Source organism: Quercus robur, chromosome 2 (genome assembly GCF_932294415.1).
Source record: "Quercus robur chromosome 2, dhQueRobu3.1, whole genome shotgun sequence".
Lineage (NCBI taxonomy): Eukaryota > Viridiplantae > Streptophyta > Magnoliopsida > Fagales > Fagaceae > Quercus > Quercus robur.
Window position 1 is genome coordinate 12,417,276 of NC_065535.1, and position 18,462 is coordinate 12,435,737.

The 18,462-nt window shown below is 29.9% G+C and overlaps 1 protein-coding gene across 2 annotated transcripts; it reads left to right on the forward strand.

Moving 5' to 3' along the window:
• Positions 1-10,148: 10,148 nt before the first annotated feature.
• Positions 10,149-11,941, forward strand: LOC126712407 (uncharacterized). 2 transcript variants are annotated; one of them, XM_050411728.1, is made up of 4 exons: positions 10,149-10,700; positions 10,898-10,957; positions 11,105-11,179; positions 11,314-11,941. In XM_050411728.1, exons 1-4 carry the CDS (start codon positions 10,314-10,316, stop codon positions 11,770-11,772), a joined length of 981 nt encoding a protein of 326 aa, XP_050267685.1. In that variant the 5' UTR covers positions 10,149-10,313; the 3' UTR covers positions 11,773-11,941. The 2 variants fall into 2 exon arrangements, with proteins under 2 accessions (XP_050267685.1, XP_050267684.1); XM_050411727.1 differs by having other exon boundaries at positions 10,153-10,700; positions 10,895-10,957.
• The last annotated feature ends 6,521 nt before the right edge of the window (positions 11,942-18,462 follow it).

Genomic DNA, 18,462 nt, shown 5'->3' on the forward strand with positions numbered 1-18,462 from the left:
TCCAATGGATTTTATACCTGATGATCATACGCAAAATTGCTGGAAACTGGAAATTGTGATGGATATATATATATATATTAAAGAATCCTCAAAATTTATTTTTTAAAGTTTGACAGGATGGAACATTCAACACAAATTACTCAATGAGTACCAAAATTACCAATCTCATATATGATAAAATTTTAGTTTTAGAAACTTAAGTTTCAAGAAATTAAACTTGTATTCCAATTAAAACTCTATTTATATCTTATTAATAGGATAGTATAATTTATATGAATTATTTTATCTAAGTTTTTAAGAAATTTACAATTTTACTCCAACTAAAATTCTTTACCAAAAATTTCAAACATTTAAAATAAATGTAATATTTATTTTAATTATCTCTCGTAATTTTGTATTTTAATATGGTAAAACTTGTACACTATATATGTACATATTACGATAGTTAATTTAGAATTATAAGTAGCTCACTAATTTTTTTTTTCTTTTACATTAAAATTTTAATTAATTCGCGCAATGCACAGGCATAGAACAATGTTTCATACTTTAAGGTTCTTATAGAACTTTTTTTAATTTTTTGTGCCAGAAGAATCGCACAATCACATATTCACAGATTTTGTAATTTAATATAATAAAAAGGAAAAGAATTTAATTTAATATAATAAAAAGGAAAAGAATTTAACTCTTTTTTTTAGGAAAAGAAAAGAATTTAAGTATAGATTTCCTAGTTAAACTAGACTAGTTCTTATATACAATTGTTTTCCTAGTTTTTCTCTTTAACGCTAGTTCTCTTTTTTCTGATTTTTATTTTTTAGATTCCTGTTTTCCTAGTTATTCTCTTTTTCTTTTTTTTTTACCTGAATTTAATTAAGTATTTTCACCGCCTAAGTTCTCTTAGGAGGGTTTGGTTTACCTCCAGTACTTTTTTAACTGGAGGTATCTTTTTTGTTTTAAATACACAATAGTAAGAGATAGTAAGTTTTAATCTTTACTTTTTATTTAGTTAGTCGGTGATGTGATAATTTCCCAATTATTCTCTCTTTTTTTTTCTTTTTCTTTTTCAGAATTTAATTAGGTATTTTCACCGTTTGAGTTCTCCTAGAAGGGTTGGCTTACCTTTCGTACTTTTTTAATTGAATATGTTATTTTGTTTTAAATACACAATAGCAATGGGTAGTGGGCTTTAATCTCTACCTTTTATTTAGTTAGTAGATGATGTGGCAATTTTCCAGATATTTTTTTTTTAAAATTTAATTAAATATTTTCACCGCCTGAGTTTTCCTAGAAGGGTTTGGCTTACTTCCAGTACTTTTTTAAGTGTAAGGGGTAATGTGGGTTTTAATCTCTACATTTTATTTAATCTCTACATTTTATTTAATTAGTGGGTGACATGACAATTTCGCATTAAAATAAAAGAAAGTTTCAATTAAAAAAATATTTGAGGTAAGCTAGACCCCTCGTTAGAAAGCCCTCAGTATTTTTCTGAACTCTTTCAAATATCACGGTGTTTTGAAACAGAAGCACAAACAATAATGGAGCAGAGGCACAGTCCATGTCGAGATACAAGTTCTTGGACTGATTCCAATGACTTTGATGAGCGAGAGAGAGAGGTTGCTGATATTTTGGTGGAGTTTTATCATCAACTTAACGAATATGCTCGTCCACAAGTTTCAGTATGGGGTGCTAAGAGAAAGAGGTCTGTACTCGATGAAACCTATTCTCCTACCCAAGCAGCTACTTTTCCAAATAATTCTGAGCCTCTGAGAGTTCAACCACTACGCAGTGTTCCATCAAACTCCTATACAAATACAACCATGAAAATCAACGATGAGTGTCTCCGTGCTCAACCTCTACGCACTGTTATTCCTTCAAACGATGGGTTATTTAGTACTGGAGCAACTAATCTTGTTTGTCACAGAGAGCCCAATTCTTTGGTCTTGCACTTGAAGCCTATGAAAAAACCCAACAACAAAAAGGTATTTCGTTTACTTTTTTTTTTTTTACTGTTTTTATTTTTTTTTTTTTATTCTGATTTGTTGGACTTGGAGGGGGTTAATCTGATTCTTCGCCAAATTTTAATTTTAGTGTGGTTTGTATACTATCAACCCAGATAAAAGGTTAAACTGGTGCGGTAAAAAAATTGAACTGCTAGTAATCATCCAAAATCAATAGATCTAAAAGTTTTTTTTTAATAAAGAAAAAAACCCTAGTCGCCACCATCTTACATCATAACAGGTACGACATGATGCCTATGCTTCATGATCAGGGAAACCTAGCGGTCATGGAGGGCATACATGCATGGTGATCTATCCTAATCCAACCCATAACACCTCTAGATTTAAACCACTATGATAGATTCCGCGTAAAGAACTGGAACTACACTTGCTATATATTTGCAACCATAAAACTTAGGAAAAGTGTCTGTTTAACATTGTCATATATATTTTATAAATAGTCAGTCCCAAACCTAAGAAAAGGAGGAGGGTTGCGGAACAATCAGACTACAATTTAGTCACTCTATTAAGAATAGATCTACTTCTATGTGGCCAATCCTAGCTAATCTGTTTGAGGATTTATAGCTAGCTAGCCGACCCAAAAGTTTTATGACTAAGACTTTGTTTTAACTATTGTATAAAACTTAGGTATAATTTCTCATCTATTGTATTTTAAGTATAACAAGTAATGAATTACACCTAAGTTTTGTCTACACTGCAATACTAAGTATAAAACCTTTTTTAATAATTTGTTGAGGTGATTGTTATTATTGGCACAATATTACTTTTACATGAGTCATTGTTATCATTTTTCTTATGCAATCATCACAACATATCATTTTAACAAGTTATGAAAAAAAAAAAAAAGGCCCATAGGTCCTCCCCCTTCTTGTTTGGATGAATTAGATTTCCGTTCAAACAAATGAAAGTGCAAGGAATATACACATTGTATAAGTATATCAATGACAAAAATTGCAAACAATAACAACCAAGCTTGTATCCCAAATTTTTGGGGTCGGTTATGAATCCTGTTAGTCAAGGTCGACTATATATATCTTTTTCTATTATCCATTCTATCCAAAGTCATACTTTCGGTTACTTATTTAATTGTCACTTTTAGTTACTTCTACTAACATTATTGTGTCTTTCTCTACATTTTTTTTTTGGTTCCCTCAACTTGAATTAACTTTATATTTCTTATTGGTACATTAATCACTCTCCTTTGAACATGAACAAACCATCTCTTGCGACTCTCCATTGTATTTAATTTCATCAATAGGTCCCCCATTTTTAAGTGAATTTTCCTCATTTCAAAGATTTTATTGCCATGTATTTTCACTTATCTATTTTAACACTCTCATTTATGTTTTCTCTTAACAACCCAACATTCAGTTTCATAAAACATAGTTGGTCTTATGATAGTCTTATAAAAAATTCCCTTTTAACTTAAGAAAACTCCTAACGAGTTTCTCCATTTCATCCACCCTGCACGATTTACATTCTCTTTAATCTCACAATGTTTATAAATTATTGATCCAAAATATCTAAAGCTTTCTCTGTTTGGTATCTTTTGAGTGTCGAGTTGTACTCTATTTTAGTTATACTTCATCGAAAACCTTAAAATTCTAAAGCGTCTCCCCATAGAACCCAACAGGTAGGTATTTTTAATTACACGCATGAATCTTCTTATATATTCTTTTCCTACAATACAACAGTTGGGAAAGTTGTCTAACCGAGTTACGTTAGCGAGGATAGGTAAGAAAGTAAACAAATTGAGTTTAGATTGTACGGGGATGTGAGATAATTAAAGCAATCACTTTAATTGCTGATAACAGTTCAGGGTATCACATACTCTATAGAAACCAAGATAGCATAAAACATGACATTCATAATTTCATTTTCTTTTCTTTAGTTTGAGTTTTGTTGGCAATAATCAATTTTGTTTTGTCCTGTGCCATCTATTTCCTAGTTGAAGATGCGATTAGAAGAGGAAGTGGCTGATATGATGAAAACCAAAGATGATTTATCAGAGGTGAAATCTCCATTCAATTTGCATTTCTTTGTAACTAGTATTTCCTTGAACTTTACCCTTCTCTTTATTGGTGTTTCTTACTATTAACTTTTTCATTCTGTCATGCATGGCTCTACCAGTCAATAAACAAAGTAAAACTTCACTTAAAAGGCCTAAAAGAGTTGAATATGAAACTGAAAGCACGCAAACAAGAGGTAATTTTTCCTCTCTAATTCCTTAATTCATATTCTATTGTGTCCTTATATTTATTTTTGTAGTTAATTTCTTTTGCATTTTTTTTTTTAGCCTTTTCTGTACAAAGGAAAGTCCAATTCAGGTGAACATCTGAGTCTCTCTCTTAAAATAATGGAACCTGCTGCCACTGAACCTCGAAAGCTCATCATCAAGGAAACCACAAATACAATAGCCCATCAAACAATCTCAGTTGTTAATCATAGCTGTACAAATCAGCAACATTTGGGAAATTGATTCGCACATAGCTGATTAAAGTGTAAAAATTGATTCGCCAGTATTTTTTCAGTCGATGAAACAGGTACATAGCTGGGCCTGAAAAGCAGACGTAGGTTTTGTTACGTTGGGTTGTCGTTTTAAGTGTCTATTTGGAAATAACTTATTTAGTTGAAACTGAAAAATTTTTGTTGAAAATATTGTAGATAAAGTTAAAAGGTAGCTGAAATAGTATAATGAGATCTATAAATAGTAGCAAAAATAAGTTGAATAGTAAAAAAAGCTGGTTTTTTAAGCAATTCCAAACGGACACTAAGTGTTAATAAAGAAAGTGACAAAGCTTAATTACAAAATTAGTTGTATCCTTATGTTAGTATGTTACAACCTTACTCAATATCTTTTTATTGAAGATGAATTTTGACAAATCCACTATGGATTACATCTTCTTCTTATATCCTCCATACTTGCATAATTTATGATAAAAAATTAAAGATCGATAGCTATATTATCAATAAATTAATTAAATTGTAAGTTTTTATAATTTAAAATCATGCATAAAATATAAGTTTGTAGATTATATAGTAAATAATATTCGATTGGCACAACATTTAACATGTGTATTAAAGAACATGCAATTCAACGGTTAGATTTTCAAAAATATATAATAAAATTTATTTTATTAAGTAAAGTTGTAACCTTAGACTACAACCAATTTTGTAACTAAACTTTGTCTTAAAAAAAAAAATTATCCCATGACAGTTGACATATATAATCGTGTTGACTCTTTCTTTATTTATTATTATTATTTTTTTGCTAATTAATCTTATCAATTATGTTCTAATTTTACATTAACGGGCATAAACTATTTATTTTGGAGGAAGATCGACTTGATTTAAATCCTCAAATGTGATACATATGACATTTAATATATAAAATAAAACGACCAATTGAACATTGGATTATTATTATTTTCATTTTTGTATTTTTTGAAAAATTGTGTTAGTTGAATATACAAAATTGTGTATATTCTTTGAAAAAATTGAGTACATTTTTTGAAAAAGTGTGTAAATTTTTTTAAAAAATAATGTACATTTTTTAAAAATTGTCTATATTTATAAATTTCTGTACATTATTTGAAAAAAAATATGTACAATGAATGTACAAAATTTTGTACATATTTGAATTTTTGGATACATTAAATATACATAATTGGGTACATTCTTTGAAAATTTTGTATACATTGAATGTACAAATTTGGTACAATTTTTTAAAAATTTGTATATATTTAATGTACAAAATTGAAAATTTGTGTATGTTAAATGTACATAATTTTGTACATTTTTTAAAAAATTGTGCACATTTGTCAACATATATAATTGTGTAAATTATTTGAAAAATTATGTACCTTAAATATACACAATTATGTGTATATTTGAATTTCTTTATTAGCAAGCCATATTAATGCTTGACCTAATAATCAATGATCTTCAACACTTCATATTGTTATTTTCTTCACCATGTTTACATGAAATTCAAGATTGATCAAAGAATGCAAAGATGACAAAAATGTTTTCTTTTGATTGCTTTTAATTTCTTCAATTACATATTAGGTCTTTGTTTTGCTATCACATATTAATTAACTTGGCTGCTTACATGCTGATTTTCTGACATAACAATTCTGTTCATTGCGTATCTAAGATGTAAATTAGCGGAGGGGTCTGACAGTTTGGTTAATTGAAGGATTATTTCTATAATTCTATTTTATAATAGTTTGAAAGTTTTGGAAAATCGCTTATTTAGAGTTTTTGAGGACCTAAAATAACTCGTCCTAGGGGTGTGCAGAAAACCCACCGACCCGCCAAACCCGACCCAACCCAACCCGACTCGCCGGGTTGGGTCGATTTTTAAGGCTTGGTGGGTTGGGTTGGGTTACAAAAAAAAAATTTATGGCGGGTTGGGTTGGGTTTGGGTCATAAAATTACAAACCCGCCAAACCCAACCCGACCCACCCATATTTAATATATATTTTTATATTTAATAATTTTTTTTAAATCAATTGTAGGACATTTATATATATATATATTTAAATATATATTATATATTTAATAATTAAAAAAAAAACAGTTGTATAGCAGCATTTCCTTAGTTTCTCATACTAATACTAATTTAATATATATATAATATATTATATAATTAATAAATTTTTTTAAATAGCCAGTTCTTCCTATCCTATATAAAAGCCAATTAGTTCACACAAATCCTAATAAATTACTATTGTTGTTTAGTCATTAATGTTGTTTGCCTTGAAGGAGTTACATTGATACTAATCTTTAGGTTTTTTTAATATTTTAATATATTTTTTTCTACTCAATTTAATAATAATAATAAAAAATTTCAAACCCATGGGTTCAACCCGACCCATGTGGGTTGGGTTGGGTTGGGTTGGACTTATGTGATGGGTTGGGTTGGGTTGGGTTTTTTTTGACCCACCATGGTGGGTTGGGTCAAAAACTCCCCTCAACCCGACCCATGCACACCCCTAACTCGTCCAAGATGTGAGAATGGTTAGCCACGTATAGCTCATTGGCTTGTGTTTTCTGAAACTTACAGGCTTACAGCGAGCAATGATGGGCCCAATCAATTTTTGATGGAATGGATATTAGAATTCACCTGTGGGTTATCTTAAATCTATTGTTAAATTAAAGTACATCATCTACTGTTGTCATTTCATTATATTAATAGCCCACTTAAAAATAGTGAATCCACACTTAAAAAAAAAAAAAAAAAAACACACATTTCATTTAAAGTGGAGTGCCCAAAAAACTTAGGGAAACAATGTAAATGCATAGGCAAGGCCCAATAATCAATCATTTATTTCAGAATACTTGGGCTTGGGTTAATAACCGTCATTGTAAAAAAAAAAAAACTCAATCCAACCTCTTTCACATCTTTTTTTTTTTATTATTATTATTATTAGGATTTATAATTTCCACCAACCGGCCAAAACAAAATTAACGTTATAATTTTATTTTATTTTAAAAATTAAAAATAAAACAAATAAAATCAACATTTTTTTTAAAAAAAAATTAAAAATCAAAATCAAACCTACTACAAGTATTTAAGAAAAATGTAAAGTAGGAATTGCCCGGCATACTCTGCTTCGATATATAAACCTTATATTTCTACCTTCTAACACGTGTTAACCTTCCATTAATCAAAACCCCATTTCAAAAAAAAAAAAAACATTTAAAGATATTATCACTCATCACTTATCACTTTAAAATACTCTGTCCGTTTGGCACCATCACTCACTTGCCATCACTCAATATTTTTCACACTATTTGTGGGCCCCATACCTGTCACTCGGTGCAGCTTTTTTTTTTTTTTTTCAGTACCCAAACTCACCGAACCCAAAAGAAGAAGGAAAAAAAAAAAGAAAAAGAAAAAGAAAGAAAGAAAGAACTTAACCCAAAAACTCGATGAAGAACAAAAGAAACCCAGCCAAAAAAAGAACCCAGTGAAAGAACAAAAAAAAAAAAAAAAAAAACCCAGAAACCTAAACCCAGTGAAAAAAAAAAAGGAAAAAAGAAAGAAAGAACTGAACCCATAAACCTGATGAAAAACAAAAGAAACCAGCCAAAAAAAGAACCCGGTGAAAGAACAAAAAAATAAAAAAAACCAGCCAATGAAGACCAGTGAAAGAAGAAGAAGAAAAAGAAAAAGAAAGAAAGAACCTAGCCAACGGAGACCAGTGAAAGAAGAAAGAAAAAAAATGGTCAAAAGTTACGGCTGACCCTAACAGTGGGTCCCTCTATGTGTGTTTAACTACAAAAATGTCATTGAAAACAAAGTTATGGAAACTGAAAACAGCTAAAATGTGTTTTCAGTTTCCATAACTCATAACTCAAAAATCAGATAATTGAGTGATGGAAACAAAAAACTGGAAACAGAGTTATGTGGTGCCAAATGGACTTCTCAGGTATGGGTTCCACCATTTTTGAGTTATGAGTTATGGAAACAGAGTTATGAGTTATGGAAATTGATGATCCAAACAGCCTCTATATGTCTTAGTTCCTTAGCGTATCCGTTTGAAGAAATTATGTGTTTTGGAATTTTGGAACTCAAGTATCCAAAAAAAGAGGAAAGTAGGAGACAACTACGGCCAAATAAACACATTTTGTAGACTAAGTCAGTAATTTAAAGTGAGCCATTTTATGAAAATTTATTAGTTTCTTCCAATATTCTAATGGTAGTATTGTTGAACATTTATTTGCAAAAAGCTATCAATTTGATATATTTTTTTAACAACTTTAGTCACGATTGAATTGGTTTCCTTTGTACTAACACCATTATGATCATGCCAAAATCATTAAATATTAACAATGTTATTAGCATGTTAAATGTCTTTCATGCAAAATATGGTCACATTTTTATGAAAAATTTTCATGTGTATAGTATTTTAAATATATAATAACAAATTTTTATAACTTGTAAATTTTTAACAATATCATTTCTATTGAATACATTAATTTAGTTTCAAACAAATTATTTTCAAACCTAGCTCAAATTAATAGTCTATAAAAATAGGGCCTAGTTTAGGGCCAGCTAAACACAAATGTAAAATATATTGTTACTTAATATTTTATAAGAGATACACAGATTATAAAAAAGAATCCAACCTTAAAAAATGTTACACTCTTAAACTACCACAAACACAATGAAATGTATTAATAAAATGTTGAATATTTGAAAGAGTATAATATTTTAAAAATAATTTTTATTTATTAAATTTTTGGCTCTTAATTAAAAATAAACAAGACAAATGGATATAATATAATCTATTTTAGGAGGTCTTAGGCGATTACCTAAATGGCTTAATGGTTGAATTGCCTCTTGGAGACACCTAGCTTAGGGATGGCAATGGGATAGAGCCAAAGGATGAGGTCTCCACCTCTAATCCGCATAATTTTGTCTTACCTCATTTCTGCCCCTATCCTGCAAAACTTTATTTCATGTTAATCTATCACACCCTGCCTCACACCTATTTAATTTTTTTATATTTAAAAATTAAATTTTTTTTATATTTAAAACTTGTTTTATTAATATAAAACACGTGAAAATACAACTAAATTTATTATATCAAATCAAACTAATTTTTAATAAGGACTAAATAATATTATTCAAACTGTTTAATAAGAAAATATCACAATAAAACAAAAAATCTTAATATCATGCATTTAAATACTTAACAATACAAATGAAGTCTTTAATAATAATCAAATGGGGGTGTTGCGGGACTAAAAAGGCTAAATTCATCTCTGCCCTGCCCTTAGAGCGTGGAAAAAAATCCTTACCCTATGGCCTATTCTAGCCACAAAGGCAAGGAAAACTTACCTGGGTTGGAATTTGGATAGGACAAGACCGGGAGACAAAATTGACATTACGGGTTGTAATTAAACAAACTTTGTATTGAGCCTCTTTGGGCAGAATAGCTCTTTTAATAAAATCTATTGGTTTCCCCAAAAAAAAAAAAAAAAAAAAAAAATTGCCATTACAAAAATAAAAAATACAGAACAAACTAAAAGTGAGTGTGCACAGGCGCTACTAAACCCTAGATTTTATGTGCGACACGTGTCAATTATCCCCGTCCCCAAGCAACAAAAACACACACACACACGCTCTCTTTCTCTCTCTCAATTTCTAACCCAATCCCTTTTCTTTCTCTCTCTATTTTTCTCTACCGCTTTTCTCTGCAACTTGTCCTCTTTTTATATGGTGAATTTATTGAAACAGAGAAAGTCCTTTAGAGAGAAAGAGTAAAAGAAAGAAAGAAAGAAACAATGGCAAAACAGAGCAAAAGCGCTTTACTCAGTGGCTTCACTGAGGAGGAGATTGAGACTGCTAATACCATGCTCGAGTTTCATCAACAATTCGTTGAATTCAAAACACACCCACAAATTCAGTCATGGGTCGGCCTTAAACGGAGATCTAAGAGACTTCCCAGACAATCATTGGGCTGTTTTCATTTCAGTTTGTCTTCTTCACCGGCGTTTACTCATGGCGGTGTTGAAGTGGGTCCTACTTCTAGTCCTACATGTAAGACTGAGGCTCCAACTGTGGCGGTCAAGGCTGGAACTTTGAGCCCCGTGACCCCTCTTTCATTCTCTCTCAGTAGTGAATCTGATGACAAGCCCAAGAACGCTCTGAAATTCAAAATCGTTAAAAGGGTATGTCTCAATTTTTCTTTGACTTTTGCTTACTGGGTTTTGTTATGTCTCTCTCTGTTTCTTTTTCTCTTCCTAGTTTCAATTGCTATGAAGTTTATATTTGAGGGTTTTTTTTTTTTTTTTAATATATAGTTTGTCATTTATATGCTCTGTTTATTGATTTGTGTGTGCTTTGGTTGTTCTTGATGTTGTAGAAGAGAGAGGACTGGTTGGAGATTACGGAGGGGTTAACTCAGAGCAGGGATTATCTAAAGAGGGTGAGTTTTTTTTTTTTTTTTTTAGGTTTTTGTTTTCTTGTGGGTGTTAAATTGTCTTTTCCATGAAAATTTTGTTTTTTTTCAGTTTTTGTTTCAACAAAGTTTGATGCAATTGTTTCTCTAACATCCATTGTGAAATCCAAACAGGAGATAGGGAATGCAATGCGTTGTTACGATGGGCTGAAGGCTTTCAATTTGGAGTTGAAAGCAAGAAAACATGAGGTATTACTATTTCCTTTTTCTGATAATCTGATTGATAAGATGTACTTTTTTCTGTTCATTACTTTTTCTGGGGTTGGGCTTGGGTCCCTTTTAGTGTAATCATGATTTATTAACGAATTTACTGTTTTGTACAGTTTTGTCATGGCCATATGAAGGAAAATCCATATTTGGAAGATGGCAAAAGGTTCAAGCTTGCAAAGGGTTTTGTTCAAGTGCAACCCACAGTCAACTCTCTCATCAATGCTCAAAATCAAGATCATCAACAGCAAATTCACAGTGTGGTTAGGCAGAAACTGTTCATTGTGAATCAGAGGGTTCAAAGATCAGAAATTGATGAGAAACTTCAACACCCAATTAACCAAATGCACTCCTCTCTGCCAACTAGTCCTGGATTTGGCTACGTGGTCAAGAACGATGTGGACCCATCTAGTCTTCCTGATCTTAACGTTTCTATAGAGGACACTGTTGGCGCGGGCTCTTCTGGACCTTTTGATCTCACAGTGGCCAACAGGATTTCATATAAGGCTATGGCAGCACAAGCTAGACAGAGAAGGATACAGATCTGTAGGGTCAAGAAACTCCAGTGCCGCTAATATAAGACATTGTTTTTATTTTTCTTTATTGCTTTTTGATTTACCGTATTATATATATATGGTTAATTGCGTATCTAAAATGTAAAAATTAGCTGAGATCTGGGAGTTTCCTTTCTATTGAGGGAATATTTCTATTCTATAAATATAATGGTATGAAAGTTTTGGAAAATCTCTTCTTCTCATTTGACTCATTTTGATGACCTAAAACATAACAAGTGCTGAGAATTTTTTTTTTTTTTTAGAAATAGTTTTAATCTATTATGTCCACTCCTAATAACTGGAGGCTTCTAATGATAGTTCTATATCATTAACCAATACACCAATTAGTTATTTGGTATACTAGAGATCAAATCTTAAAACTCTTAAAACTCTTATTTGACGTAAAAAATTTTTAGTAATTGAGCTTACTGGAATTCCTTAACAGGTCCAAAATTGCATAAAGATTCTAATATGATTTCTTGGTGGTTGCTAGTTTTGGGAATGCTCTAACACGTGTAGGTTGTGTTTTCTGAGGGAACAATGACAATGAGGGGGGCTTGTGGTTATATTTGGTGGAATGGATAGTAGAATGTGGTTGTGGGTTATTTCAATACCTGAATAGGCTACTATAGTGCGTGGAAGCTCTATTAGTTTGGCCTATTAATTATGGTTTGACATCAAAAAAGGAAAGTAAAAAAAAAATATATATATATATATATATATATAGTTACAACTTTTAAGCCTTGAATAAACAAATAAATTATTTATAGAAAAAAAAATCGTAAAGGCACAATTACTTCTTTTTTCTCTGTTCGAATTTTTATCCTTTTTTGCTAGTTTCTACTAAATTATTGATGGAGGAAAAAAAGTGAAAGAAGACGTACTTAACGATTGCATAGTGCTATAGTACTGTTCTGTTTTAAAAATGTTGGCTGCGGAGTCTGTGGAAGCAGGTAGTTATAGATCTTAAATGAATCCAAGTTGACTTTGCTATTGTTAAGAGCTGTGTCGTGAACCCCAAGCAAATTGTAATTATTGTTAATTTTAGAACACTAGAGCAAATTGCAATTGTTAATTTAACACTTTGTTGAATTAACAGTTTCTGTGGAAGGAAATTGTTGTGTTTTAACTTTTAAGTGATTTTTTGATGTCAAGCAGTCTAAAAAAAACACACATGTGATGCTCTTTTTTATGAACAGAAATTAAACTGTCAGTTTCTAGGTAGTAAGGATTAGAAAGGTTGCTTAAATCCACAATGTGATAAAAAAGAATCCACCTAAGAAAAAATTCAACAAAAATTTTATATTTTATTAATAATAATATGAAAACTGAATTGTCATTAAAGGCTACAATGCGTTTAAATAGTAAAAACAAAATCTAAGGCAACTAGAAACCCCAAGGCAGTTACGAAAGCATATAAAACCCTAATTTGACTAAACAACATTAAAATTTAAAAGCACCTAAAAAGAAATAAATAAATAACCTAAACTCTTTTTTTAGAGGGTTTCAACCTATAACATCCACTTCTAATTATATTTTTTTATGATCAGACCAAAATACCAATCAGTTTTTGGTGTCGGCGAGGATTGAACCCCAAATCTCTTATTCAACCATCAGAGATTTTACTAGTTGAGTTAATTGGAACCCAAAAATAACCTAAACCTAACATAATAAAAATTACATGAAAAATACTAAAATTAAATAATTACAAAAATTAAAAATTAAACCGTGTCCTACATCATTTCCTTAGCTATCAAGAGATCATACCTATTGTTTTACACTATTGTCTTTATCTAGAGTTATAAACATAGACTTTAGTTTAGTTACAACATAATTTTGATTAACAATTTTTTTTTGATATGATTAATGATTTGATTTCTAGCAATACTACTTACACTATCATTTTACAATTTTTTTCGAAATTATTGAGTTTGTAAGTTGTTACTAATGCTCATATGATCCACCACTTTATTATCCTCCATCAGCAGTTTATTAGAAAAATTATTCAATACTCTTGATTATGTAATACTCCTGATTTTGTGTACAATATGGTGGTACTCTATTCTCTCACATGATAATGGGTCTTATGTAATGAATAATTACTCAACAATTTAATATCTCAAAGCTGTGAAAATATTTGCGAAGAAAAATTGTCTCTTACGCTCTGTTTGTTTCAACAATAACGTTTTCTAGAAAATAGTTTATTTTCTAGAAAGCATTTTCTGGAAAACTATCTTATTTTCCCGTGTTTGGTAACAACCTTGAAAATGGGCTTAAGAACATTTTTTGGTGTTTGGTATCCACAAGTTTTAAAACATTTCTTGTATAATTTAAAACATGTATAATATGTGTATTGTGTAAACTCACCTAATGTAATCAATATAAATAAATAATAATAATAAAAAAAACCAAGAATGAATTTGATTTTCAAACTAAAATTTTGACAACAGATACAATCAAAATTAGCTATCCAATTTTCATGATCTCAAATGCTCATCTTGTTCATGTATATGAACAATATTTTTGATAAGTAACGTAAAAATTTTTATTTAAAAAAAAAAAAAAAAAAAAAAAAAAAAAGGTACACTGGAAGTGTACAATAGTGGCACAAATCAAGAGAAAAATAACCATTATACCCATAAGTTCCATTTTAAATAGTTCAATGCCACATATGCCAAATAGTTTTTCCGACAAACTAATCCAGTACAAATAGTTTGATAAATACCAAAAAAATTTATAGAATTGTTGACGGGTCTCTGAGGAGGAAAAAAAAAAAAAAAAAAAACCTTATTTAAGAACAGTGTTATAGAGGGGAGAAGAAATAGGGAGAAAAAAAAAAAAAGAGAGACAGATAGAGAGAGAAATATGTGAGAAGAGAAGAGGCCATAGGGAAGAGAAGAAATGAGAGATTTTATTGTGAGAAAGGCTGAATGAGCGAAAAAAAATATTGTTTCCTGAGTAAAAAGAATATAATATTTATAGGAGTTATATGTCACATAAGAGAGAGATTGTTTTCCAAATATTTTTTTTAGAAAACAACCTATAGAAAATAAGCCTTATTTTTATAAGAGTTTTCCGTTGGCTAAAGATTTTTTTCCATTGACCAATTTTTTTTTTATGTTACTAAATACTGAAAAACGTGGAAAACTATCTTTATAGAAAGTTTTCCAGCAAAACAAACAGAGCGTTAGACTCGTGTTTTACTGTTTACTATTTAGCCTTTTCAACTAATGATGATGTGATCATGGAATGGATGAGGTAGGATTATTAAATCTTAGGGTGGGTGGCCAAAAAACAAAATCCCCTCATTGGTTTAGGCATTTCTCTTGTAAAATATTTCCTATTCTCACGATAAAATATAATGAATGAATGGACAAGGCCCGATTATCAATCAGTTTTTTCAAAACCATACAAGGGTTTTCTTGGGCTGGGCTTCATAGACTCTAAATTTGCCGCTTGATAAAATTCCAAAAATCTCCCCAAAAAAATTATAAATATCATATACTTTACTATACCATGTAATAAAAATGTGATTTAGAAGGCGTGGTTACGTTACATAGCTACACCAAATTGTAGCAATCTTGTATAAAATAAAATGAAAATTACAACAATCTTGTAGAAGCTGTAATTACATCAAGTAACTACACTAAATTATAGCAGCTTTTTATAGATAAAATCAAAAGCAAATTACGGCAATTTTTAAGACAAAATCAACCGTTTATTTGTTCTTATCAAGTTTTCATTTTGGATAAAGTTTGATAGACAAAAAAACTTAATAATTTAATATCAACTTTTCTTCTTCTTAAATTTTTATTTTTTATTTTTTGATTTCTACGGTATAAAATTTGACTAAAAGAGATAAATATGATTTTAACAAAGAGATAATATAAAATATATATGTTATGTTTGCATAGATGAACTCAGCCACCTGTCTTTACATCTAATGGATGTTGTATCTATTAAAAGCTCTCTTTTTTTTTAGAAAGTTTCAACCTATAGTATCTGTTCCTGATGATAGCTCTTTATCATCAAACCAAGACACCAATCGGTTTTTAGTGTAAGCAAGAATTGAACCCCAGATCTCTTATTCAACTATCAGAAACTTTACCAACTGAGTTAACTAAAACCCACAAAGGATATTCTCCCCTTCATGAATCATTGTTGGGTGGCTCAAAGGTTTTCTTTGAAACCTTCTTTTCTTTAAACTCTCTAAATTAAATATGTAAAAGTTGAACCCAAAGCTTTGGAATTTTGAAAACAAGGTAATCTCTATCCTTTTTTTCCCCTCATATATTTTGCATTTTTGTTTTTTATTATGTGAAAATCTAGCAAGATTTGTAGGAATTAAAATCTGGTGATTTTTAGTAAAATTGCAATTCCTATTTAGATTCTAATCTGTAATTTACAATATATATATATATATATATATATATATATATAAGCCCATTATAATTTTAATCCTATAAATCAATTATCTCCAACTCGAAAGCAAGTTCATGGATCTCTGATTGATTGTGTGCTAAAAACTAAAATGGAAGATTAAAAGGTGAGGAAAAAAAAACAAAGCCAGGTTTTTTTTTTTTTTGGTCATGCATTTTATGTCCTATTTAGAGTTTTATTTAAAGTTTTCTAAAATTGTTAAGAGAATTGAATAAAATAATGGAAATTATGCAGCTCTATTTCTAGATCTGAAAATCATTCTTTCTACCACACTCTATGCGGTAGGTAAAATATATTATTTGATTTTGAATCCTTACTAAATTTCGACTTATTACAGGGTTTCTATGAACAAGTAGCATCTACATATAGTTAAGGATATATGTGAAGATGGAAGAGAACATAAGCATCTTTATAAGGTAAATGATTACATTTTTTTTTTCTTTATTGCAATATATGTTTATTAATTTGATATGATAAACAAGACAGGATGCTTATTTAAACATTTTGTTTTAAACGGAAGGTCAAGATTAATTCTCAATTTCAATTTTTTATTATTATAATAGATTAGAAATACTCTTCACTCTCAGGGACAACTATTCAATTCTTATGCAATTAAGTCTCTCCCTGTATCCCCCTCAAAAAAAAGTCTCTGAGGGTGAAGAGACTTTTTTTTTTTTTTTTTTGAGAGTCAAAGGGTGAAGAGACTTAATTGCATAAGAATTGAATAGTTGTCCCTGAGAGTGAAGAGTATTTCTAATTTGTTTTTTAATGCTTTCCCCCCAAAATTGTTGTATATTGATTACCCATATGATTAGTTATTCCATTCTAACTCTTACTATCTCATTCCTCAAAAAAAAAAAAAAAACTTACTATTTCTTTAAATACTAATTCTTATCTCATAAAAAAAAATACTAATTCCTATTCTCATTCGTATAATATAAAAATTGTAATTCTATAACTCTAGTGTATAATGAATGGATTAATAAAAAATAAAAGTTTAAAAACCGATAATCATAGTTGTTTTATAAATAGATTATATATTACATTCAAACAAAAAATTAAAGAAATTGGAGTTATAAATTTGGGTCGACTGTGTGATTTGTAGGCCAATTCAACTCAAACTGTCATTTTAACATGTTCTTTTTTTTAGAGCATTCTTATCAAGTGTGTTAAATGCCAAATATTTGACATTTGACACACTAAACTCTAAAAAACCACCTCCATCAGTGTTTTAAATGCCATAATATTTGGCATTGATGAATAGTGCAATCTCATATTTAAGACCACATTGTTCACCAATTATAAAAACTTATATTATTTTTTTATTCAGGTGGGGCCCACTTTCTTTTCTTCTTATTATTTCTTTCTCATTTATGTTTCTTCCGTCTATCATTCTTGCTCCCATTTCTCTGCTCTCTCTCTCTCCCTCTGCTCAATGTCTCTGCCTCCCTCTTCGACGAAACCCTGGCCAAAGCATCAAGCCAAGCTGATCTCTATCGCAGTGGTTTCTTTTTCTTTCTTTTTTCTTTTTATTTATTTATTTAAGTTTGTGATTTGATGTTAGATTCAGCAGTGGTTGTGTGGGTTATGAATTTGGTGTTTTGGGTCATGGTCTAATGTGTTCTGGCGATTTTATGGGTTTGGGTTTGTGGATCTGCGTTCGTGGATCATCGACGTGACCGACGTGGATCATCTAGTTGACTGGCGTAGATCGTCAACTTGATCGATCTCATCGGCGTGGGTCATCAAGAGGGAGAAAGGGAGAGACAGTGAGAACAAGAGGGAGAGAGAGAGATAGTGAGACTAGAGAGAGAGGATGAAAAAAATAAAAACAAAAAAGGAATAAAAAATTATAAAGAAATAATATTGAAATAAAGTTGTAAAAAAAATAGAAGTTTTGATGTTTGGTATATTGTAAAATGAGGTGTTAAAATTGAAAAAATAGTGTTTTGAGATTGTAAATGCTAAAATTTTTGCAATTGTTGATGAGAATACTCTAAGTTTAAAAATCTCTTAACTATACCCAATTTTACACCGAATCCAATTTTGTCATATTTATTTACAATTGTTATAATCATGTAACAATAAAACCTCATTCATCCGTCAAAAAAATCAAATTAAAAAAAATGTTTAATCATTTTAGATCACCAATTACCTCATGCACTCTGTTTTATCTTTAATGAAATTTTATTGAATTTCCCTTCAAAAAAAAAAAAAAATCATGTAAAACCATTTCAAAAAAAAAAAATCAATTTTCGTTTTCGTTAAAAT